Here is a 25,879-nt window from a genome sequence, read left to right on the forward strand (position 1 = left end):
TCATCAAGCAGAATTGCAGATAAAACACTGTATTGATATAAATTATAGATAAGGAAATCATCACATGATATGCTGATGCATTATACAGTGAATGTTTGATAGTTCGCCATATGAACGAGTGAGCAAAACATTAAAAATACAGTAACTCATGACAATACACCTCCATTTTCTAACAAGTGCTCTAAAATATTCAGTGTTTATCACCTTCAGGGTTGGAAGACACTATGTAAACAATGAGAATTAATTGATAACTCAAATATAAGACTGCATTGTCTTTGCTCTTCTATACAACACAGAAAAACAAAAACAAAAAGACAAACATGAATCCAAAATGTTCAACTATGTTGTCCTGGAAGCAGCACAGGGAAAAGCTCTGATTGGTTCCTTACCTGGCGATACTCCAGTCAGGCTCGATCTTCAGGATAGTAGGATCTTCTGTGTAGCTGAACTTGACCTCTGGGTTTCTCAGCTCAGCAGCATTTATGTCCACCATGACAGGTGTCTGGCCCGTGGCCTGGCCTGCTGGGGTTACACATACTATCTCCTTGGCGCTCCGCCTGAAAGTGAGGGAGATATAAGAGAAGACAAGAGAAAAGGAAGTCACATGCTAAGGTGTGTCTCATAGTGATTGAGTTAAGGATTAATACTAATAGTTCCTGGAAACAATGAGTTTTTAGGCACCCCAAACAGAAAAACACAATTACACAGGAAGGAAACTCTTGTTCATCCTTTTAATTACTTGTAACACAGACACGGCGGTGACTGTCATACATCCACAAGGCCAACATCTTTCAGTCTGTCCAGCCCTGGTTTCGTCAGCCTGAATCATACACTGTTGTACTTCAAAGCCCTCACACTCTCCCTCTCTCTGTCCGTCTCTCCTTCCCTCCTTTGCTTTCTCTGGCTAACAGATCTGAAGTGGCAGATCAGGCCGGTTGTCTCTCTGTGTGATGTAACTCCCTCCCTTGCAGACAGCCAGCCAGCTGTGACCTGCTGTGAAACTTTGCGCTGCTGCCAGAAACTTTGTGCTCCACTCCACTGGCTCATTCCACTTTCCCCTCCCCATCGAGGGAAGACACTGCTGGAAGAGAAGCGGTGGGGATGGCAACCTATGTGGGCATACCTGTGTACGTGCACAGTGTGTTGATCAAGTGTACTGTGTAGAGGGTTTGTGAATTTCCATATAAATGCTGTTCACAGGCAGAAGATTAACACTTACTCGGGGTGTAAGTATGCTTTTTGTGTCAGTCGACGTCTGCCAACGCCCTACAAAGCACTCAAAGAATGTGCAAAAGGTTGCGCGTATGAGTGGTGCAGACACGGAGGCAGGTGGGACAGTATGAAATTTTGAACATGAGAAGAGCAAGCTGATCTGTACACAGATCCTCCCCCACTATCCGCTGTGGAAATAAAATCCACATAAAACAGAAGATGGAGAAGATGAAAGAACAAAAATCCATTTTTACGTCTTTACTGGGATTTCGGGTGGGGTTTGGCAACTGAACAAGAACGGACATATTGGGAGTCTTTGTCCCAGGAGGAAATTTTATTTTATTTCCTTTTACAGGGTCCTCAGAGGGAAATGCTGCTGAAGAGGGGATGAAGACAGACGGGAAAAACTGAAGGACGAATGGAAAAAAAGAAAGAAAAAAAAAAAGGTTTTTCACATTCCACTAGTGCTGTGTTTCCATGGAAACAGTTTTCACAACGCTGTCACTGTCAAGAGTGCCAGTGGTGCCGCGTACGTATTTTTGACAAGGTTGCGGCCACACAAAAGAAGCCAGAAGGGGACACAGAAAGGAAAAAGGAAAGAAAAGGGGTTGCACAGGGAGATAAGAGGATGAGTGACTCGGGGTAAATAGGTTTTGATTAAAGCAGAGGCCCCACTGAATACAAAGACACATTAAAGAGATAGACTCAACCAGTTCATTACTTTGGCCATAAAGGTTATTGCTGCTCAGTGAATGAAAGGCCAAGACTATTATGTTCACCTTTCTCGGGATGTGCTACAGAGCTTTAAATTGGCCTCTACTTTTGCTTTTGATATGATATAAAAAGAACTTGATGGGTCCAAGCTTATTAGTTTAACCTGTCACTTGTTGCCTGAGAGAACGGAACCACTACAATAAAAAAAACACCACTCTAAAGCAAAGAAACAAGAAAAGTGGAAACAAGGAGTATTCCTATACCACTTCCTATCTGACAAACATAACCTCCATAAGGAAGCTTCCATCAGATAAACCTTTTCAGTATATATGCGATTGTTTTAGGGAACCAACAATCTTTTCTGTGATGTTTTCTTGTGCCATCCGCCAGACACCATACATGATTAGATTTAGTTCAGAGCCCAGTTTTTTGTGAGTCTGCCAGCAAGAGACTCAAAGAAACAATGGAGTTCTTGGCTAGGGGAATTAGAGTCATATCAAATTGGATCAATGTCTCCTCTCCTTGAAATCCAAACACAACCTCTTGCAGACTGAGTGACAAGTGAAGATAGCAGAGAAAGATCATTCCAAAAACTAAAAAGGTGGGAGAAAAATTACATATTTCAAACATCTGTTCAAAGCAGCAAAATGTAAGTTACCAATTACCAGCAACACCATATCATTCCTTTTAAATTATAGTCATATCTTTGAGAAAATGTGGGCCATGCACTTAAGCCATCCACAGCAGAAGTGAACAACGATATCGGCTTCACTGGGAAAGGCTACACTGTCATCCTGCTGGGAATTACAGCACTGCAGGTCATCCTGTTACTCGCTGCTTTTGCTAGTCCTGCACAAATCGAAGGCACTGACCAGGGAAGAATGTCATACATTAAAAACAGGGAATAACTACAATTACTAAACGCAGCAAACGGTGGGAAAAGTTGGCAAAAAACAGTAGCAGATGTAGGCAAAATATTCTGCATTACATGGCTATTATTTGTCTAAAGAGCAGAAATAAAACAGCTACACTTTAACCCAGTAAATCAGTAGTAAATCTGCAAACATTTGTTACAACATCTTGAAACGGTAAGGCCAAATGGTTCCTCTTCACTGTTTGGAGAGCTTTAATCAACATGGTCCCCTGCCTCCACAGCAGCACAACACAAATTTAAACTGTCATTTTCTTAGAAAAATCAGCCTCTATAAAAACCTTACATAAACAAGAGTTCTGTGACTTTGTTGTAAACTGCCCCCCCAAAAAATCTTCAGGTTGAAACACTTGAACTAAAAGAATATACTGTAGATACTCCAAGCACTCTGGATTAACTCACCTCTCGAAACGGCAGGGGTGAAGTCCAATCTTCACAGACACAGCGCTGCCCGCGTTGAGATGACTGCCATCAATAGTGATCCTTGTTCCTCCAGATAGCGGCCCGGTGGAAGGATGGACTCGTGAAAAATATGGGGACTAAAGAGGGACACAGACAGAGGCCGAGCAAGTTAAGCGTCACTTATCGACTGGACTGTGGCTGCCAAATACATGTGTTAAAATCATCCAAAAACACAGTTGTAATATACATCAACAACATTTACCACAAAAGTGAAGGCCTTGCTTGAGACGGTTTTGTAGTCGGGGTGACTACAGTCTCTGACACACACTTCCACCTGAGCCTCCTGCACTCTGTAACCTGTTGCATCATTTAGCCGACACACAATCCTGAAAACAAGAGGAAAAAAAGTTTATCACTATGTAAACGAGTGAATGTTTTCAGTTTTAGTGTTTGCTTAATAGTGTGACAACTTGGTCAAAAAAAAGGGACAGAAAAAAATGAGGAATACTTCTTTTCTGCTCTGTCTAATCAGAAAAGCATTCAGATATTTATGAGTGAAGTGTTTCATTAGTTTCCATCTTATTCATAAAAAATAACAAAAACAGACTAAATGTTCTATTAGAGATAATGTGAACTGCTACGAAACTAAAGGCTTTTCTGTGTGTGTTCATGCATTAGCGTGCATTGTAGAACCATAAGCTGCGCACTTGGCCTTGGGCGCTGGCTAGCCAAATGAAAATCCACAGGAGAAATGATTGAACATGGAGAGGAATGGTGGTGTAGCCCACAGGGAGAACACACACACACACACACACACTCATTTCATGTTTCACCCACTGGAGACATAGTTGAATGTTAATTAGCTAGAGCGCACGAATGAGACAGAGAGAAAGCACGAGAGCGCAAAGGAAGGAGGGAGTCAGAGAAGAAAGGAGAAAGAAAGAAGTAAGAAGGAGAGAGGGATAAAGGGAAAGAGCTTGATTAATTGAACAAGCTCATATCCTACACATCACCTCAGCTTCCCCTCCCTGCGATGAGTTATTAAGTCTCCTGCTTCCATCCACCCTGCAGGTGGCCATGGCAACTGCATCGCGGCCGCAACAATGAATTTCACATTGCGATGCTGTGCGTTTCCATTGTTTTTACTTTCCCTTTCATTTATTCGCTGTCCTCCTGCTATGACAGAGGCCATGATTAAAATGCTGGACAAATCTCAGTCAGGAATGCAGCTCCGCTTGCATCATTTGCCCAGATGACAGGTGGCTACACTGAGCTGGTATTACGTGGTTAGAAAGTACATTAGCTAAGATGACAACAACATAAATTATGCCTCACTCAATCAAATAACTTTGGTGGAATGTAGAATGTTAAAAAATTAAACATATGTCAAATTGTCACATAGTAACTACTAATAAGGCAATAAAAAGAGGGAGCTTAGGTTCTGTTTTTCTTCACTGCTGGCAATGATTTACTTTTCTCAAAGTGAAGTTAAACCATGTAGTGAATATTTGATGACTTAGGTGGGAAAAGGCCACACTTCCTTGCAATCCAATTCTTTCCAATCATAGAAACTGATGTAGAAGAGGTGGCAGAAGCAGAAAGCCAGAGTGAGAACAAGGTGTCTACGTTTTGCCCAACAGTCATTGCACATCCTCTTGTCTTTCGCAGCTGACCTTTGACCTGTGCCGTCTATGCTGTGACCCCGTCTTGTTTTCTGTGCTATGGCTCTGATGGGGTCACAGGAATGACGAGTGCAAACGGGACACTAATGGCACCGTATGGCTAACATCACTTTTAATTAGCATGACAGCCTAACTGCTAACCGCGCCCTCCTCTTCCTGCGGGTGCTATGGCAACAGGCCAAAAGCAGCATTATTGAGCTGGCCGGGTTAAACGTCACCATCTTGACGTTTGGATGTGATCACTTGGAGAAAATGAACATGTTTGGGGGGAAAAAAAGTTAGGCTACAGCACGGCCTCGTGATAGAAGTGAATGTAAAACTGCTCCGCTCTGTCTGAACAAAACAACACACGAGTTTATAAATTATAAATCAAGACTGACATGTCACTACGCTACTCTAAACCCACTAGTGAGTGTGGAACAGCATTCTGTTTTCCTGACTGTCAAACCATCAAAGTCACATTTCTTCTGGTTTCTTCTTAGCGAGGGTGGCAGAAAGAAAACCAAGTCTGCTGGGACTGTGCTGCAAAACTCAGCAAATGGGGCATTTTTGTACAATGACAGCAACATGGTTGGAAATAGAATATTGAGGACGCCTCCAACTGTGACGAGCTTCACCAATTCTTTCCTCATCAGAAAATGTATCTTGTCTGCTTAGATGAATACAACATAAAAGAGAAAGTGGGACTCATCTTGTAATTTCATTGCCCCAGTATTTGGAGGAGCTATAATGGGGCACTGCCAGTGTGCCAGTGCCCCAGATTTCTTCTTATTCTGAATGTAATTTAATTAATGATTCACATGATATCGTTTACACGTGAAATAAAGAACATTTTTTCAAAGAGGCACCCTGTTAACAGTTAAAACAAAGAGCTCAGTCATAAACTGAACATGACTGTTATACATTACTCTGAGTTCTACTCAGGATATACAACTGCAGCTATTAAATGGGAGTTAAATTACATCTGTGCAATCTGCTGTACTTCACCATTTCCCAGAAAACAGTAAACATAACTTAGAGTGTTCACATGACAACCTTTCATGAAGAATAGCTTTCAGTAGATGTATATTGCACACTTTTGATAATATTAAATCCACTTATATCTAAAAATGGGTCAAATTAATCCTAATGAGGCGAGTTATATGAGGTATTTCAATGCTGCTTGACCTGACCTGAGCATTAGTTGAGTTGAACAGGTTTTATTCAAGTTGCTGTCAGAGTTACTCGGACTGAACATGTACAGAAAGTAGCAGCACCATGCACAGCTTGAGGCTATTTGTGAGGAATTGGTTTTGTCTGTTAGTGGAAAACAGCATTTAACCTTTGAAGGTTTTATGAAACGAAGGTTTTATGAAACAAAGGTCTGAGAGAGTCACAGCCTTGTGCTTAGCACTCAGTGTCACAACAATAGGGGACAAGACAAAAAAGAAAGCAATGAGTTTTAGAAAGAGTGAGGTTTAAAATCAGTGGGTGTAACAGGGTGAAGAAAGAGACAATGCCAACGTACTGCTCAGCGCTAATGTATTCGTCCTCCTGAGGGTTGCACGCCACTTTGCCGATACGGACTCCATTCTGGATGTCTTTGAACTGTAGACCCAGGTTCTCACCAGTGATGGTCAGCATGGTTCCTCCCTGTCTGGGCCCAGTCTCAGGATACAACTGGGTGGTAGACCAAAGAAAGGAGGACATAAGTGAAGCAGAACAACACATGTGGCATATATTGTGTTTAAGCATCAATGGCAGTTTACTTAGGTCATTATGGTCATGTTTCATTCTGCATGAATTACATTCTTGCTACCTCATTAAGCACGATGAAAAATGACCGTGAATCCATTAACTCCACCTCAATTCAGTCAAACATTCACAACTTGCCAACTCGCACACTTAACCTGGACCTACCCATCAAACCCTCACTTACGTCCCTCTTTTAATGTTGTGAAGATTTATAGGCTGAATACAATTAGAACACATAGTGACCCCTGGTTTCTGCTTTTTTTTTCCCTAGAGGTCTGTGACAGGTGTACGGAGGTGCTAATGGCTACCCGAGGCTAGCCTAGTCGCTAATCATGGCTCTATTCATTCAGCCCCAATGCAGACAATGGTAATCAGTCTTTACTAGTATAATTAGGGCTAAAGCTAATTGGATTAGAACACAGCGGGGCAGTGGGGTCATTTGTTGCAACAGGGAGGGGGGGTTATTGGGGGAGACATTAGTGGTTGGATGTCATGGAGTGGGGGTGTAAGTTGCCACACACAAAAAAATGTATAAAAAAAAAAAAGATTGATTATGAATCCTGCTTTTTTTTTTTTTTTTTTTTTTTTAAACACAGAAATCTTTTGCTTGGTGTAGAAAAAAGTTGCTGTGTGGCACACAAAGCTCTACAAAGACACAGACAAACATGTCAACATTGAAACAAAGGGGTAAAACAGTGACCAGTCTCCCGTATGTTTTATTTGATTGGACGGTTCAACGGTCACCAACAACTAGAATATGGGCCACTCCACTTGTAAGTCTTTAGTGGCGCTGGAAGCCTGGTGAAACACTGACTTAAAACGGTTAATATTTGTGCCATCCAACAAATTACTGAAAACCGTGTGCCGCTATGTCAACTCACTCAATTTGACCTCCATATCACTCTTTGTTCCTTCAAAGGTCAGCACTGTCACGAAGATTCATTAACAGTTTGATTCATTTGTCAAGCTTCGCTAAAGCTGAACCTTACGCTGTGCAAATTTACTTTTTCTCTATGAAGAAATCCTTTAATGACAGTGATTCTAGTGAAATTAAGTGATTGTGGTCAAAACCTTTGCCATCTTTAAAAGTGGTGCGACTAGTGCTTTAATAAATTTACACATTTAATCTTGTGGCGGAGGTGTGGTCCCTGGCGCAGCTGCAGGGGAGGAGTGGTGCAGTGAGCTCAAGGGGGCAGTACCGGGAGGCAGGTGAGCCACAGGTGGTGGCGATTGTGTGATGACAGTGTCTTCTTTCTGTTTGTCTATATGTGACGGCAGAGTCGAGCGGGAGAGAGAGCTGGATCGGAACAAACTGCTACCTGTGCAGAACTGTCAAATAAATACAGCTCTTAAGAGCAGAAACATTGTGTGTATCGCATACTTCACAAATCTATTTTTTAAAAAAGGATGGGAATACACCAAGTGCTGGAAAAGGTGACAGCAGGGATAATGTATTCAAATATTCAGGTTGGTAAAAGAAATAATTTAATAGTTTAGGAAATACTATCAGCAGCCAGTTAGCTTAGCACAGCATAAAGAACAAAGGTGGTGGGGAAAAAAGCCAGCTCAGATATCTAAATCATTACAAAATCCAGCTATCAGCACCAAAAGTCACTAATTAACATATTATGGCTTGTTTGTGTAAAACAGAAATATTATAACATGGCAATAGGTAGAGCCATTGCAACTGCCACATCTTGTATTCAGTCTTTGTACCAAGCTAAGCAGCAGTCGTAGCTTCATTTTTACCACTCAGACATAATGACAGTATCAATCTTACTGACACCATGCCAACAATGAAAATATGTTCTGCAATATTCAGCTTCTTTAAAGCTTATCTACAGTCTTACAGATTAATTAGATTAACCTCTCAACCCACTCAAATATTTCCCCACCTGGCGCTACAATGATACCCAGTCTAACACTATGGAAAAGGTGGCAGGTTAGTAAAAGCCACAGGTGTTTAGAAAACCACTAATACAAACACACAATGGGAACAAAGCCCAGTGTCATGCAAGCCAGAAATGAAATGCTGCACATATTAATTAATGGCCATTTATCAGCTGGCACTCCATCTTGAACTTGTGTCTTTTATTTCAGTCTCTGTCTCCGTCTTTGACAGTGTGCCCAAATGTATAGATTTTAGCTGGAGACAAAAGAATGACTGGCATGCAGCAGTGCTCAGTCACAATCTTTAGATATGGTAATCAACCTCTCTTTCTCTATAAGCACTGGCTTATCAAGCACATAGACACACAAAGACACAGAGTGAGACGCATACACACATGCACGCTGTTCCATCCACAACCAAACAACACAAACAAAGCGCCCTTTTTGATAAAAGCCACCAGCCTAAACACTCGCTCTATTCTCCTCTCACCATCATAACGCTCTACACTCATTCAGACTCGCTTTTTTCTCTTTGTGGCTGACTTGTCCCGATGTATTTGAGGCTTTATGTCAGGCCTATTGTGGATGGCTAAGAAGCAGTGCACAGATAGCATCTGCAAATTAGAGGAGGAGGGGGAAGGGGGAAACGGGCAAGGGACACGGGGGGAGATGATATGAACATGGTGTAAGGCTTCCAGAGTTTATCTCTGATATGAAAGGCTTTCAAAAACAAAAACTCACAATCTGATAGAGGCAATGACGTGAAAGAAGAGAGGGATCAAATAAGTCTTTAAACGTTAAATGTTTCCATGTGACTGAGTCAAACAATATTAGCTCTGAAGATGTGTAGCCTTATAGAACAGGAACAAATCTGTGTCAGAAGTCAGAATCACATCGGGGCCAATTATATCCCTCTGGCTGAACTCTGATCATTAAACAAGTACACGAGCTTAATTAGGACATCATCGTGGCTGACATCCAGTTACAATCCTCCCCTTTATGAATGAGCACGGTAAGTATTTACCCAACAGTGGGTAAATACTCCTATTTTTGTAACAGTGGGGGCTTACTTTTTAGCTCCAAAATACAATCAGCAAATCACAGAAGCATGGTCAATCAACACCCGTAAACAGAACAATATCTATCTCTATATGGATAATAAGGAGGTTGCAAGCAAGAGGGTAAGGAAGATAGAAGGTAAGGGAACAATGAGACCAAAGGATGAGATTCAAAATAAGGGAAAGGAAAATGAAAAATACTGAATAGTTAATAGATAGAGGAAATAGTCGGTGGAAGGGATGGAAATTTAAAAAAAAGTGTTGCCAAAAAACCATAAAGGATGAGAAAAACAAATGTGACTAGCTACAAAAAAAGAGATGGGACATAAAGAAAACTGGCAAAGGCAAAAACCACTAAAGCAGTACATGAGGGAGAAATGATAGGCCATCAGATCCATTTATGCACTTTAATACATATACAACATCAAGAAACACTCACACATAAACACATGGAGCTTACCACGTGCTAAAACCCTAAAAATGCAACCCTCCCACACACACAGACTGGAATGGCCTGCGTTGTTTTAATTGGTTTCTAAGGGCTAGCTGTGATGCTCTTCCTGTCCCCTAGGAGATGGCAGGCAGGAGATGATGGATAATGGAGGGCCAGGCAGCATCCAGGGCCAGTACCAGGACACTGCTGTGCTACACTGGGACACAGTGGCATAGAGAGTATGTGTGTGTGTCCCTATCCATGTGGCTTTGAATGCCATTTTGAGAATATAATACAGACTACCTAAATTGTAGCTTACTTTATTTTCATTTGGAGGCTTCTGAGAATGTGTGGGCACCATTGTGAGTCTTGCTGGCTTGTGTGAGTGTTAGCGCAGGCTCAAAGACACACACGCAGGGAGTATTTTCTTGCTTGCTTGGAAGGAAGTACTAATTAATCTTTGTGCACAATGTCAGTGCACAAAAACGCAGCACAATAAAAATAGCACTTCATCAGCTTAACAGCCAAATTCTTACAATGTCTAAAATCATCATTTAGTACCTAAAACATTAATTGCTGAATTTGGAGAGAAGTACTAGGTGCCAAAGCTGTTAGTGGCACAGTGGCCACACCGCACACTACTGAAAAATATCAAATGGACAATAGCCCACTCAGAAATAACACTAAATAAGTTAAACACTTGCTGCTCTGACAGCTCTTACTGTGTGTACGTTGTGCACACATGTGTGTCTCCAGTGGTGTTTCCTCCCCAGCTGAACACACATTCCTTGGTCCAAATGAAATTAGTGGTTAATCCACCAGCTATTGGCCACACAGCAGTTAGCATGCTGCATAAATGAACAAAGCAGGCTGAATCAGGCAAAAAAAAAAAAAAAAAGATGAAACAGGGAAAAGGGGATTTGACCAAATGGTTGGTAAGAAGTGGAATAATATTCAATTTGTGTGGCCAATGTGATGCGCTTTTTGGGGGGGAGGAGGAGGGGGGAGATAAAATGGCGGATGAAAAAGGAGAGATTTTCTTTGTCATCTGCAGATGTTCTTTTGGCGTTAAATGTCAAACTGTAAATGTCAAAGGTGGAGAAGAGAGGTGAGGCCAGCGGCGCAGCTTGGTGATAACGCTTCCCCCAGTGTCTCTTTCTTCTCCACTTCTTTGTCTCTTCTTCTGCATTCTCAAACTTGCAGTGCGTCTCTTCTCCTGCTGCTTTTTGAAGCTCTTTGCCAGCTTTTTGACTGCCACCAACATCTTGCCCAAGGGCAGGATTTACCCCTACATATGCATGCAACAGCACATGCTTGTGAGCACAACCCCCCTACCACCTCCCGTTTCTCTCCCGCAAGCACGCACACACAACCCAGTTGCCTCTGTATGCTTGTTTCAAAGAGATAACTGAAACGAGCACGAAGAGAGAGGGAGCATTAGCAAATGGTTTTATCTATGTGCCAGAGCTCCAATTAACCAGTATCTTCATTACACATTCAAAGAGACGAGCCCGTGTCACACAGGAAATGGACTGAGGGCTTCAGTCACACAAGTCAACATCAATGAAATGAGCATGGATATTAAACATATATTTCACACTCATTTAAGTTGAAGAATTTAGATGATTCTTCAGCTTATTTGAGATACATTTAAAGGAAGAAATGCTTGGCTGAAAGTTTGAATCACTGTTGGAGACACAGTAAAAATGGAAGAAGACAGACTGATGAGAGGGCTGAATGTCAGGACGCGTCTCACACAGCAGTGCATTGCTTTCAAACCGCACTGTGTGTGCACTAGTCCCAGTGGTGAGCTGTAGGAACTGTGACCCAGGTCGCACTCAGACGAGGACCACCGCCACGGTTACTAGTGGCAACAGATGGTTACGCTATGGTGTTTAGACGCCTCGGCTCTGCCAGCCTGTCAGATGAACACATGCACATGTGCACGCACATATTCAGCACCCGTGGCGGGACACAATTAACGCACTACCACATCCTCGGCTTCTTTGTCTCTCTCCAGACAACCACCCTCCCTAACTCTTCATTTAGGTGCATGTGTGTGTCTGTGTGCGCTTCTGTGTGAAGCCGTCGTCTCTGATCTCGTCAGTGTGTTCAGTCTTGGAGTGTGTGAACTGCCTCCTCCTTGCCAGCCCATCTGTGTTGCTGTTGCAGTCTTAGTGTTGGCTTCTAAGTTGTCTATCCTCTCTGCTGTCTGCCCTCCTAGGATGTCCCCTTCACTCTCCGGGGCCAAACAATGACACAGAGCAGGAAGACTTTTCAAAGCTCCTCTTTTGAAAAATTAGTTTTTACTAATGATCTGGCTTGGATTCTTGTAGAAAAAACACATAAGAGGCAATCATAGCCTGCTTACAAGTAACATACTGTAATGTGAAGCCTCTCTTCTTAGACCCCTGAGTTGTTTGCAGTGAGTTGCTAGGTCATGAACAACCAATCAGCAGCGTGAGTGTGTGCTTTAGCAGTGCTTAGAGAAGCCTATTCTTTTTACCTTGAATTTAGCTGTTCCATGCAATGTTGTTTTTAAAGTGGGCTAATGATGAATGTGGACACTTTATGATTCACATTCTTTGCTCAAACAGCTTTCATTCAAAAGGGTTTTTGAAATGTTGTGATATAATGAGCTGAGAAATTACAAAAAAATAAACTATTTCTGCTTTATTTTTCTCTTCAATTTTGTTGTGTCAAAGAGAATATTTCTGTTGTGCACAGTCCACTCTGCATGTAGTTATATGTCTGGATATAGGGGTCTGTGTGCATGTGTGGGTACATTTGCACAACAAGACGTGTACCATCTGTTATCTTGGAATCATGCTTAACTGCAATACAATATGTGTAAGCATGTGTCATTATTATCAAGTCTTACCTTGGTGATCTTGGGGTGAGCACAGCGGCTGTTTCCTGTTGTGGCATGCATCCAAGTGCTCTCTGGGGGAGTACACTCCTGTCTCAGGGAGCACTTCTTTTCCCCAACGCACCAGCCGCACTCAAACCTGGGGTTTGCCTTCAAACACATCCCACAGCTATCCCTCAGTGCGTAGCACTTATACAGGTGAGCTGAAGAGAAGGAGGGAGAAATGAAGCATCATGAAATTATTACTGTTGAACTGAGGCTACCAAGTGAATAAAACATCCAGTCAATATAATATGTTAGAAATGACAGGGTGTGCTAGCGGTTAGCACTGTGGCCTCAAAGACATCAAAGAAGGTTTAGACCTACTTCCCAGCTGGGACCTCTCTGTGGAGTTTCTCCTTGTTTTTATAAATCCTTGCAACAGTCTCTTATGTTGCTGCTTATCAGCTGGATTGTAACTCCCCCCAGTCAAAGACTATCTTATTTTCAGACTGAAATAAGCAGATAAGAAACCTGACAGTTTTCTTTTGAATGAAATTAAATTGCTTTATTTTCACTTCCTCAGCTTTATCATAAAATTTCAAAACTTCTTCAGTGTCACTGAGCCAAAGTTGAGTTAAGGCCCGATTTCCCAAAGGCACGAGGAACAGAAGAGTAAATCTTTCCTCTCTCTTTCTCTGCTATTCCTTCCCCAAATCCCATTGGTCATGGAGCAGCTTTAAAGAAACCCTATGCCAATTACTGGCTGCTAAACGACTCGCCTTTAATTACATTAACCTATCAGTATTTAAGATGAGTGAGCATCACTTGCACTCTACTAGATGATTATCATCACTGAGAAATACAGAGGTGGCTGGCAGTGAAGGGAGAAGAAGACGAGAGTCATATTTAGGCTGTAGGTCACTGCCTGATGTGTTACATTTGAGTTAACACACAATGCACAAAGTGATGAAGTAAAGACTACAATACTACAGACACGCCTTCGTTTACATAGTACAAACACATGTAGACCAGTTACACCACTCATACTGAGAGATATCTGACATTTAAGACTACAACAGCTTGCTTGGCTCAATTAGACTACAAAGAGCGATCAATAAACAGCACAGAGTGATGTGGTGTTTCCTTACTGACAAATGGCAATAATCACTAACTCACAAACATGTAAGATATAACGGCAAATTCTGGCATTAAATACTACATCCAAAATACCCATTACTTGTTGTGTCCTTAAACATTAATGAGTAACAACCAGGAGCAGACTATGCTACTCCCTCTGTTGTACAAAACTCAATGTGCATGTCATCCACAGACTATATCGAACTGGCGATGATGTTACTTTACCTCACAGCAGGGGAATAATGTTACATCCCCCACTGTGCTTTACAACCCACAATAATTACGAAGACAGCATTATAAAGACTTTTACCAGTAATTATATCCAACAGACATGATCTCATTGTCTTCTCCCACAGTGGTGCACTGAGAATGTATATGAGTTTAATTATTACCCCCCAAGGTTCCTGGATGAGGTGTGGTTTCACATTAAATCAAATATAATGCACTCTAATACAGTTTAAAGAAATATATACGTCTTCTATGCACTATCACATTAAAATAACACAAGTCAAGATACACACGGATGCCTACAACACTAAAGATATTAACAAACAGGAAAATGCAACAATATGCATACAAAACATGGTAAAAATCTGTTTAAAATGCAAAGGGTTATGTGTTTTTGAATATTAGTTGGTGTAAACCTAAGACACTAACAGTGTAGCGGTCTTTTGCACCTCGACTCATGACGCTTGCCAATTTCTGCTTTGTTCAAATTGGACAATTTGCAAACAAAGCAGAAATTAGCCTCATTGCTCTACAACATGCACACACTGTACATCCCAAACGTGGCTCAATATACTGAAATTTAAAACATTTAGAGAGAGAAAATATCAATTACATTGATCCCTTTGACACTAGTTGCTACCCATTAGCCATGACAAAAGAGTCTCGTGGGGTGGAACCTGAGCCTTGACGGACATAATTATTATTCAATATATGCATTAGTGAATACAAATGACCAAAACTAGAATATGTGAACTCTCTGGCATTGACAGAAGATTTGAGCACATTCCTTGGGTGCAGTGTTTAACTGTGCTTTTTCTCTTTTGTTAGCACAAACAGTTTAATAATGTGACTGTTTTGCCTCTTCTACACACAAATACACACACAGTCATCGGTTCTCAAATATGTAACTGTGTAAAATTGTGTCAAAATGTAACAGTATCTATGGTAATTTAAAACAGCTAACCAACTAAAAACACCCACCCACTAATCCATCCATCTGGGTTGTGGTGGGGGTGGAGCCTATCCCAGCTGTCATAGGGCAAGAGGTAGCTGTGGACAGGCTACGAGTCTGTTGCAGGGCCCAGTGCATTCACAGCTATGGCCAATTTAGAACCACCAATTAACCTAACATACATGTCTTTGGACTGTGGGAGGAAGCCACTCAGTCTCTCAATAGGCCAGCAATGGCTGCTTTTTGACTGTAGTATTTGGGGGTAATGTGCCATTATGAAGCAGAAAAGATGATTGGGTGATTATTACATAATACATACTGATTGGAGTCATAAATATAATTGTTAAGGTAAAAATAAATAAATAAATGTTGTACGTCACTGCAGGACACTGAATTCCTTCCCGGTTTCTAAGACAAATCTAACGCATTCAACCACATTCAGTTCCTACCATAAGTAACCTTTAATATTACTCACCTTTAATGTTAAAGGGGTTGTCAATGACAAAGTTTCCATTCCAAACTACAGACAGGTCGACAGGCAGGTCGCTGATGTCATTGCCCTCATAATTATACTGAAATATAAAACAAAGAGAACAAGATTACAATTCATACTCATCCATTCAACATTTCTCTTACATCAGCATCATCATCAGAAAACATTCCATCTTTCAATAAAATTCTTTCAATAAATTCATAAGAGCGAGGGGAAAAAAAAAACACAGCTAATACCAAGAGCAAACTCAGTTAAGCTAGTGGTTGGTAGTAATGTCATACCCTGCGGTGCTCACAGAGTTGAAGGGCCATAAAAATGAATGATGAGAGACAGGCTATATTGTGATTTTTACACATGGCACATCCGCCGCTGCCTGGCAGAGCGCAGAGTTGATTAAGAGATTGGAATCCCCATCACTGTATGACTCATTCCATTCCAGTGATGAATGAAATGCATAATATATCTCTGACAATAATATTCTCATCTAATTTCATTTTTGCATCCTGAACTAATAAGAGTTGAAATGTAATTGACTCATCGTTGGCATAATCAGTTTTACGGAATTGCTTTAAATGAGACAACAAGCTTCAAAAGCGGTGATGTGATGGCGGCGTGTTAACTGAACGGGTAACGGAGAAAAGAGCTCCTATGAGTCCCTGCCCAAACTCCCAACATATAAATTATCAATGACAATTATCACCAGCAAATAAAATGCCGCTTTAGAAATTACACCGCCTCCCCAATAACCCCTGCTGATGTGAGGTAAATACAACATCTTCATCAAGAACTTCACAGACTTCACCGAGACAGGTTTCACATTATTAACGTCTCTTTTGTTAGCTGTATTTCACACGACATAAAGCAGACACTATATGACAAGATGGGTGTGTTGTCAGCAGCAATGTTGAGGTGACGGCTGGTGAGACTTCAGATAATGACCTAATGGTGCCCAGCCCCTCTCACTACCTCTGGTATGGTCAGTATCTCCAGTAGCCCCTGGGTGAGAGATAGCAGGACTTTTCTCTTCTAGTAGAGTGGTGATAAAATCCAACGTGAAAGCCCCAAGCTCGGGGCTATGAGCCCTCAAAGATTGAATCTAGCTACAACTTTGCCACTATGTGATATCACCCACTCCAGTGTGATACTGTGAGATTTATCCTGACATCTGTAATAACAGTGAATTTGAATATATTTGAGGGAGGAAAAGACTAAAAAATGTGCACTGAGAAGATAAGAAAATGAGAGGACACAGCAATGTCACAATGTGTGAATGGCTGATTAATTCTTTCATCACTTTTTTTGTGATTGGATGATTTACATTTAGCGGGCCCTGAAGGCTGAGACGCTGATATCCGAATAAAGAAAGACGTCTCCATGCATCTCAGAAAAAATACCACTTTGCTCTTAGAGCTGATTATAAAGGCAAATTCTTTCAAAATGTGTTTTCAGGCCCACTCTAATTTATTTAGCAGCTGTGAACTACTGAAACTTTTACTTGAGCAACTCTACCTGGAAGCTGGCCTACAGAACACTGAAGAAAAAGAAAAAGAAAAGAGACAACTTTTACAGTCTCACTGTAGATATAGTAAGTTCTGAATTTAGACAGTGCTATTGCATTACAACTAGATTTTTAAGACAAAACATTAGCCTTGGCACAGTACAAAATAATAAGGTAGGGTGTGAAAAGCAAAGTGGATGGGCAAACAGAAAAGAAAAAACTGATAGAAGATGTGAAAATACTTGGAATTTGTGATCAAAAGCTCAGAAGTGGAGTGAAAACAACAAAAAGATGGTGAAAAGGAAGGATGACAAAGAGGGTAGGGAGAGGGGGTATAGAGCAGGTAATGCAGCAGAAAGGGTGAAAGGGAAATAGCGAGGGCAAGATGGATAGAGAGAGGTGATTGTGTGTTATTCTGTGGACACCATTCATTTACACATGGAATAAGAGGCCGGGGCTGGGCTGTAAGCGCGTGAGCTGGTGGGGGCTAAAGTGAAATTGGCATTTTCAATTTGTTCTCTGACATGTCTGCCTCGGTCTTTTCACACATTCCTCTGCCTCTCCTTCTCTTGCAATCCTCCTTTCCAACCCTCCTTTTTCTCTTTCCCTTTCCCTCTCATTATTCCTTCCCTATACCTCTTTACAAACCTCTTCCCCTATCAATCTTAGCTTGACTTTCTCTCATCTGCCTCAATCCCCCCCAAAAGGTCCACAGTCAAACAAGGAAATATGAACCAGATTCCTTATCAGATATACCAAACATTTCCAGAAAAACACATGTGCACACTGTACTATAAATATATGTCCGGCACATGGGACTCCTTCCAGAGAAGGATGCCGGCAAATTCATCAAAGACTGATCACATGGTCTGTACAGGAAGTAAAATATGATGAATAAAAACACATGCAAACACAGGAAGATAGGGCACAGCAAAAACACATTTTGGACATCAGCTATTATTTCTCTTCTGAAGTTTGACCATATGAACCTCTTCAATCTCTCCCTCCCTCCTTCCTCATCGCTCCACCACAAGACCACCCAGTCTGCCTGGGAACAAGAGCACTTCTTCAATTGGTAAAGATGGAGAGAACGTGTGAGTGTGTTTGAGTGTATATCTGCATGCAAGACAATAGGAGAGAAGAACGGGGAGAAAAAAGGAAGTGCACAGGGACACTGCACTGTGAACATGTGCAAAGAGTGAAAAAGCATCAAAGCATCGCAGCGAGAAGGAGATAAAGAGGCAAAAAGAGGCAGGAAACACAAGACATCTGGAATAAAGCTGAGACATAAAAGCTAGAGATGCAAGTGGGAGAAAGATGGTGAGAGTAGAGAAGAAGGCTGTTAACCAGCCAAGGTCAGCTTTGTATTTGGAAATTGCTCAAGCTGATGAAGGGGTTCGAAAATTATCAACCGCTCTCTGAACAGTCAGTTGTGTTTACACTAAGCAGCAGGTAGGTTTCTCATAATCTGTAACATGACACGAAGGTTGTTAAATTGAAGCAGTCAAAATCAAAATGGCAAATAAACAAAATTAAACACTGTTATCCTGAATGCTTTATTTTGTAGAGATTAACAGGGAATACTGCTATATAAATAAACCTGAATTAAATTAATCTAAACACACAAACAGAGAGAAAGGAACTCGCTGCAATACCAACATGATAAAGAATAACAAAAGAAAAACAAATTACCAAAATTTCAATTACTTGAATACCAGACCATTTCTTTCCAAACCATTTTTAAAGACAAAAACATATCTATACATCCATCTGCTGTATTCCCACAGGACAGAAGACTAGCTTTAGTTAAGGACAAGAGACCGAGGTGCCATTTATTTCTGCCCTTGCTTCTCTGCTGAACAGCAAATTCTAAGAGAAGGCCTTTTTCTTCTTTGACCATGTTACCAATTTTACTCAATAAAGTAGAATAGTAACATATTTTAGATGTATATCAGCCTCTTAACACTGATTTTTACCTTGTTGTCTAACTCAAAATGTGCACCACAAGTACACACCAATAAAACACCAAAGTAGTTATCTATCCTCTGTTTTTTGTTGTTTTAAATCTATGATACAAGAATTTGCCCATGTCTGTATATCAGTCCTCAAAGAAGAGTCTATATTGGGAACTGGGACAACACAAACATGCATATTTAGTTAGGGAGGAGAGTGTATGTGCATGTATGTGTGTTAAACGGGCAGCAGAGAGTGGGGGAGCCATTGGAAAGGTTAGGTTATTATCCAGAGCTCATCTTCTCTCATTGCACCAAGGGCTTATTAAACTTTTATACTGAACCACCACTGTTGCACAACACAGCGTTCAGGGAATACACACATGCGCCTTGGACAGGGTTTACGCACATCATACAGCAAATTCCAGTATGAAAATTAAACACCAAGAAATAATTCTAAAAAACAAAGTCACATTGAAAAATGGAACCACAAAATCACTACATTTTACAAAGAGGGCACACAGAGAGAAAATTAGAGATGCAGAATATTTACAATGAAAGAGCAGATGACAGAAACAGGAAATGGATATTCCATAAAGGAAACAAGAATATGCAGTGACTGTACAGCACTTTGGTCAGCCTTGGTTGTTTTTAAATGTGCTCTATAAATAAACTTGACTTGACTTGACAACAAATAAGCCAGTGTAACAAAAAAAACAAAAAAACAAAGAAGAGAAGAGACATTTGTCACTGGAAACTAAAGAATGGGAGGCAGGTGTAGATGAATGAAGGAGATGAATAAAGGTAGGGTGAAGATGGAAAGTAAGGCAGGTAACAATGAGTAAATTCTATGAGAGCCACAGCCTCATAATTGGTCATTTTGAAGGTGTGCTAAAAAAAATATCCCTTTTGCCCAGGGCAGGCCCATGCCTGGGATATGTATGTAATATGTGGGTTACCCTCTTCCTCTGTTCACAGATTTCTCAAGGTGATCCAAAAACCATTAATTGGCATAACATAACCTTCAACCTACATCATTCTAGTTCTGACATATTCCACGGTGAAGTAAAGTGAAATGTGTGTTTGCCAGCCTAGATAAGACTCGGCATACAGTGGATGTCCAAGTCTTGTCGTACACACCATCAGTCTTTTATATATACACACACAACTTCTGGGCAGATATAGCTTCCTTATCAAGGATCAAGTGGTAATCCGTCTTATAGTTTTGTGTTTGTGTGTACGCATGTGCGTGTGTGCATGTGTACGGTCAGGCAACAGAGAATCAGCCCCTGCTCATAATAGGAACCTGTTAGCCAGTGCTAATCGCTAATGCTAACAGGATTGGAGCATGGCTGGGCCCAGTTCCCCAGCTTATCTCCAGCACAGACACAATAACGCACATGTGTGCATACCCGTTTGCACACATGCATGCTTCCTTCATTGATGGAAAGAAAAAGAGAGGGGTGGAGGGAAGAAAAATGCTGGGTTGAGGGAAAAATAATGCTGCCATAGTCAATGTTTCTTATTTTTCAGCCTATGCATTAAGCTAGTGTAAGCTTGCTAAAATTCTCCCAGGACAAAAGGCTGATTTTTGGTAGTTGGCAGAAATGTCCAGATTTTCAGTGGCGTCAGACTTTTTCCTCCTACCTCAACTTAATGCCATTCTTCTGGTGGCCACTAGCTAACTTCTCTGCCAAATAACACATATGTATGTATATGCTGGTCCCATAATGAGGAAATACAGACCACATTTTGATTTGACTCAGTAACTCCAGTAGTTTGCCATCACTGAGCGCACTCTCCATGACATTAACAAAGCTAACAACAAATATGCAACAAATAGAAGACATTAACTGGCATTAAATGACAAACTTGGTTTTTATGCAGCCCTTTATCACAATATGCAAACAAAATAACATTTAAAGTTTTACACTGTCTCCTCCACTGCGAATTTTTCAAAATGAAGTCAGCATGTGCAAGCCATGCTCTCAGTATTTATTACAAATAAGGTGATGCTGCAACTTAACTTAATGGTTTAATTAATCACAGGATTTCCAGGAAGATTTACCAATTTCTAATATTATATTTTAATGAAAGACTTTAATCTCTTATAGAATGACTTGCTTATAGTAAGATGCTATTACTGACAATATGTTTATGGTGCTTTAACTGCACAGGCTCATTCTGTGCACATCGATATTTGTAGAACGATGAATTTTCTAATAAAAGGTAGGCATCTTTTGAATGTTTACAAGGAGAAGAAAACTGATTCTTCTATGGCAGCATACTGTGATCAGAAGGTGTTTGACATGTATGGCCACACTTCAGACAATCGCATGGAAAGAAAAGTGTGCAAATGCTCTCTAAGAGATGTGAAAGTAAGCCCAGGTCTTTTCTCTGGCTTGACCTCCTGATGGTCTCTATTCTCACCAGGGTAATGGCAGGAGAGCCTTGCTATAACAATCCCTTCAGCTTTTCAAATGTCTCTTCAAATAATGATTTAGAAAAAGTGCAGCGCTGCTATGAGACAAAGGATATGTGGAGTAAAGGTTACAAATTGCAGAGATGCAGGGAGACGGAGAGAAATGAGAAATAGATAAGAAAAGTGGGGTGGAGAAGTTGGCATATGCAGATAGCTGTGCTGCAGTTAATTCTTATTTATCCAGGACAGCAGCGTGGGAGCTGTGCTCTTCACCTGCCAGAAGGGAGGAGAGCAAGTGAGCCAGCAACAGGACAGAGATGAAGAGGAAAATGAGGGAGACACACACAGTATGTGAGAGGGAGGTAAAAAAAGGGGGCACTGCTGGAGAGGGAAAAAAGAGCACACTATAGGAAGGTCATTGTCTGTTCTTTCTCTCACTTTGAGCTGCTTTAATAGAAGATGGGTCAGCGAGCAGTCAGATAAATGCCAAATAAGCACAGATGAGCAAACACAAGATCTTGTTTAAATATCACAAACTTAAACAGATATGTACACAAGTAATTTGAGCTATAGTAGGAAATCACATGATCAAGACTCATGTTTCTCCCAGCTACAAGATCTACTAAGACAAATACATTAACTTTAAACAACATTGTAACAGATCAGATGAGTCTGGGCTGCCACATGATGATAATCTTTCATCTGCAGCTATCCACAGTAAAACCCAGTGAATGTCTACTGCTTTTTCCCCAAATCCATCCCCACACAATACACACAGAATGTGCAAGCCAATTAAAACAGTGTCAGTGTGTGCTGTGGCTGAGTGCAATGGCAGGTCTAGTGTTTATATCTCATTAAGCTGAGCTAGGCCATGCCAGGCCAGACTGTACTCTGCTCTGCTGCACCAACCCTCCACCCAACAGCACCGAGGCCCTCATTAGCCTTTTCCTGCTACCTTTAGCACTATGTGTGTATGAATATATGTGCATGCTATAGTGCGTTTATATTTTAATTTTTTTTAATATGCAATTTAGTACTTTAGTTTTACTGTTCCCATAAAAAGTCAAGAGTTTAGTTTGTATTAGGACTGAGCTTCAGCCCTCTCTCTCTCTTTCTTACAAACACACACACACACAAACACACACACACACACACACACACATCACGGGGTGTGTGACACCATTAGACCAGTGTGGTTTGTGTTAACCACTCTCCCTGCAGACATGTTTAGCCTCTTCTCTAGACCTCTGTTTGCTCAGTCTATCCATTCATTCATCTATTTATCCATCTTTCTTGTCTGCCATACTTCTCTCATTTCCCATCGGAAGCCAGCAGACAATTTCTCTCACAGTACAGTCTCAATACACCCTTCTTCTTTCACTTCTCCTCCTCCTCATCCATCTTGCACACTGCTCTCTACCTCTCTTTTTCCTGGAAGCTCTGGCTAGAAACTTCCCTTTTGTGTCTTTTCTTTTCCAACCCCGCTCTTCTTTGTTTTCCCCAACACAATCTTCCCCAAATCAGTATGGTTGCTTTCTTCTGCTCTCTTCCTGTATAAGTGAGCTCATATGTGCATACACACACACACTGATACAGGAGCACTGGTCTCCACTGCCCAGCAGCAATTCATCATCATTTTATCTCCCTTAATTGGATGCCATCAGGACCCCTGATACTTCGCATCTCTACTTTAACAAACAGCTGCTCTCTATACACAGAAGCACACAGACACACACTCTATCCCAAACTAGATTTTCTCCTCCTGCCCCCATGTCTGCTTTTTTTTCTCCACTGGTGAAGGACTGGGAGAAAGAGGGTGATGGAGTGGCCGAGCTGTTTATCAGACAGAAGGTAATGGTGTAAGGCCCGCTCTGATATTATCTGTCCTCTCATTCCTGCCCTCCGGGGAGAAACAAGGAAGAAGGATAAAGAGGGAACTGAGGGTAGGAGAATGGAGACGCACAAATGGACAAAAGGCTAAGAACACATGAAGATAAAAGAACAGAAACAAAAAGTCTTGAACAGTTTGACTCTCGTCTCTCACCCACAACCTTCGAACGATGTCCAGCTGCGCTACATCAGTCTGTCTGACCCAAGACTGCAGTCATTTGTGTGTGAAAGAATTGTGTGTACATGTGTTTGTTGCTCCAACGACCCCTCTGGCACTATGAGCACAACTTCCCAGCCCACAGCTCAGCATCCTATTGGCCTTTGTACCTTAACCGAAGCCCCTGATTGGATCACACACAAGGAAGCTGTCTGGACCGGGTCAGAAAACCGGAAGGCACCAATGTAGACACCAGCTTGTTGGTTTGGTCGCTGCTGACCGGAGTTAACTGCTACCATAAGGCATAGCGGATGGCTCTGTATGTGTCAGTAGTAATGTGGGCTTGTTTGGCACTAATAAATACGAATAGGACACTTTTTTTCTTCTTATAAAATGATCAGCATTTTTCTCTAATTAACTTGCAAATGGACTTCTGACAATCTGCCATTTCACCAACTTTCACAGGTTCCTAAAGAATAAATGCTGAATTACTTTTGGCTATATACCCAACTTCAAAAGTTAAAAATGTAAAGCAGAAATTAGAGCTCTGAGCAGTGTTTTTAAACCCTTACTCTAAATGCATGACTCTTCAAAGTCTTAACACCATGAAGACAAAGGCTTGTTTCGTGTCCCCTCTTGCAAAAGAAAACCGTTTTCCAATATTGCATTCTTTCTCTGGTCTTATGATATGCTTGCTCTTTCCCCGTTGGGATCAGCTGGTATGTACAGTAACCTTATACAGAAATACCACAGCACCAATATTTTCTCCCATGAGCAGATATGGAAAGTCAATACCCAACAAGGTTAGCATAGAGCTGAAGTTACACTATCATATATCATGTCTGCCACATATGCAGTTGGATATTGACAGCCTCCTGTTAGGAGATACAACGCAAGAGCATTGAGTTATTATGGTCACTGTAAGAGCAGTAAGGTATGGGAAACTAAAGTTTAAACATTATCCGACTGTGGATGTCTTGAATATCCTGTGGATAGTTATTTCTTTCGGATAGTCTGATGATATTGTATAAAAGAAAAGAGAATGAGTTTTGGCCTCAGGAGACACTTTTGAGCTGATTTTCTCTCTTACAGCTTCTCATCTCATTTTCCCCCTCTGTTCTTTTCAATATCACTCTCCCTCTCACTTTTCTCCATTCATCTCACCTGAAATTGTCAACTACGCACCAATTTCCCTAGTCCACGTTGCCTTCTCCTATATTCTTTTTCCACTGATTTGTAGTTGTACCACTCTTTTTATCCCTTCTCCTTTCATCAACATTTCCCACCTTCACGTATACTGTCCACTCTGTACTTCCTCTTCACTTTATAGAAATTCTCAGCACACGTCTCATCTCAGCCCTCATCTTCACCTTTTCTAAGTAATGTGTCTCATATGGCACTTGCTGTGGATCTCAAACAAAAAGCTATATTGTGGATTATGCAGCGCTTGTGTTTATCACACTGATCAGCAAGTGTAATGCCCCTTACAGTCTTCTTCTGGAACTGCACATCCAAACACACTCATGCATAGCTACCCGGGGATCCGTAGCCTAAGGAATATAGAAGCATGCAGATGTGCACACATGAACAGACACTGATCGACCCCTATCCTCACAGCTGTATGCCTGTAAGCTGAGGCAGCAGTGTGCACACAGTATAACAGATAAAGTCTATTTCTACTGCAGAACCATTCATGATTTATTGAGTTGGTTCTGAACACTGTCAAAGTAAGAACAATCACGGAGGGGTGCTTGCAGAAAGTAGAGATATAAAGGTCTATAAATAGATAAACTAATATTTAAGACCCGCTTCTTCCAAAATGCCGCTCCAGAGCTATAATAAGACTCTCAAAGTAATAATTCATGACACATAATTAAACTCGTAATCTTGAGCCAGTATGAATTATGCCCTAACTGCAAGTTCATGCAGCTGGCACCTTTTTCCTACTCTGAAACTAAATATGGATGCATGCACACTAGATGAACACGCTACATCGATATCTGGCCATACAGTCAGGATGCCACTGCTATTTGCTAACAGGGGCTAAGTGTTGACAGTCCCGCGCTAATTACTGCTAGCATGTCTGCTTTGTGGACATCAAATGGAGAAATTCAGCTTTTGGCTGAGGCTAGGCTTTGCTGTTGATTAACACTGGCCTTGCAGCTACAATAAACAGTCAATAAACAAGCATCTCTGTGGAGAGACAAGCCTTGCGTTAGGTAATTAGCCCTGCCTTCACAAAC

At 41.2% G+C, this 25,879-nt stretch overlaps 1 protein-coding gene across 4 annotated transcripts in view; it reads right to left on the reverse strand.

Moving 5' to 3' along the window:
- plxna1b (plexin A1b) overlaps window positions 1–25,879 on the reverse strand; it is a 175,638-nt gene that overhangs the window by 25,386 nt on the left and 124,373 nt on the right. For all 4 annotated transcript variants that reach the window (XM_005731319.1, XM_013910375.1, XM_005731318.1 and 1 more), the window contains exons 11-16: window positions 15,700–15,796; window positions 12,938–13,128; window positions 6,449–6,600; window positions 3,522–3,645; window positions 3,260–3,396; window positions 390–557 (exon numbers count right to left, since the gene is read on the reverse strand). In XM_005731319.1, coding sequence (XP_005731376.1) covers window positions 390–557; window positions 3,260–3,396; window positions 3,522–3,645; window positions 6,449–6,600; window positions 12,938–13,128; window positions 15,700–15,796 — 869 coding nt within the window. The remainder of the gene's footprint in view (window positions 1–389; window positions 558–3,259; window positions 3,397–3,521; window positions 3,646–6,448; window positions 6,601–12,937; window positions 13,129–15,699; window positions 15,797–25,879) is intronic.

The sequence above is a fragment of the Pundamilia nyererei genome, unplaced genomic scaffold (assembly GCF_000239375.1).
Source record: "Pundamilia nyererei isolate P.nyererei 1_Seehausen unplaced genomic scaffold, PunNye1.0 scaffold00042, whole genome shotgun sequence".
Lineage (NCBI taxonomy): Eukaryota > Metazoa > Chordata > Actinopteri > Cichliformes > Cichlidae > Pundamilia > Pundamilia nyererei.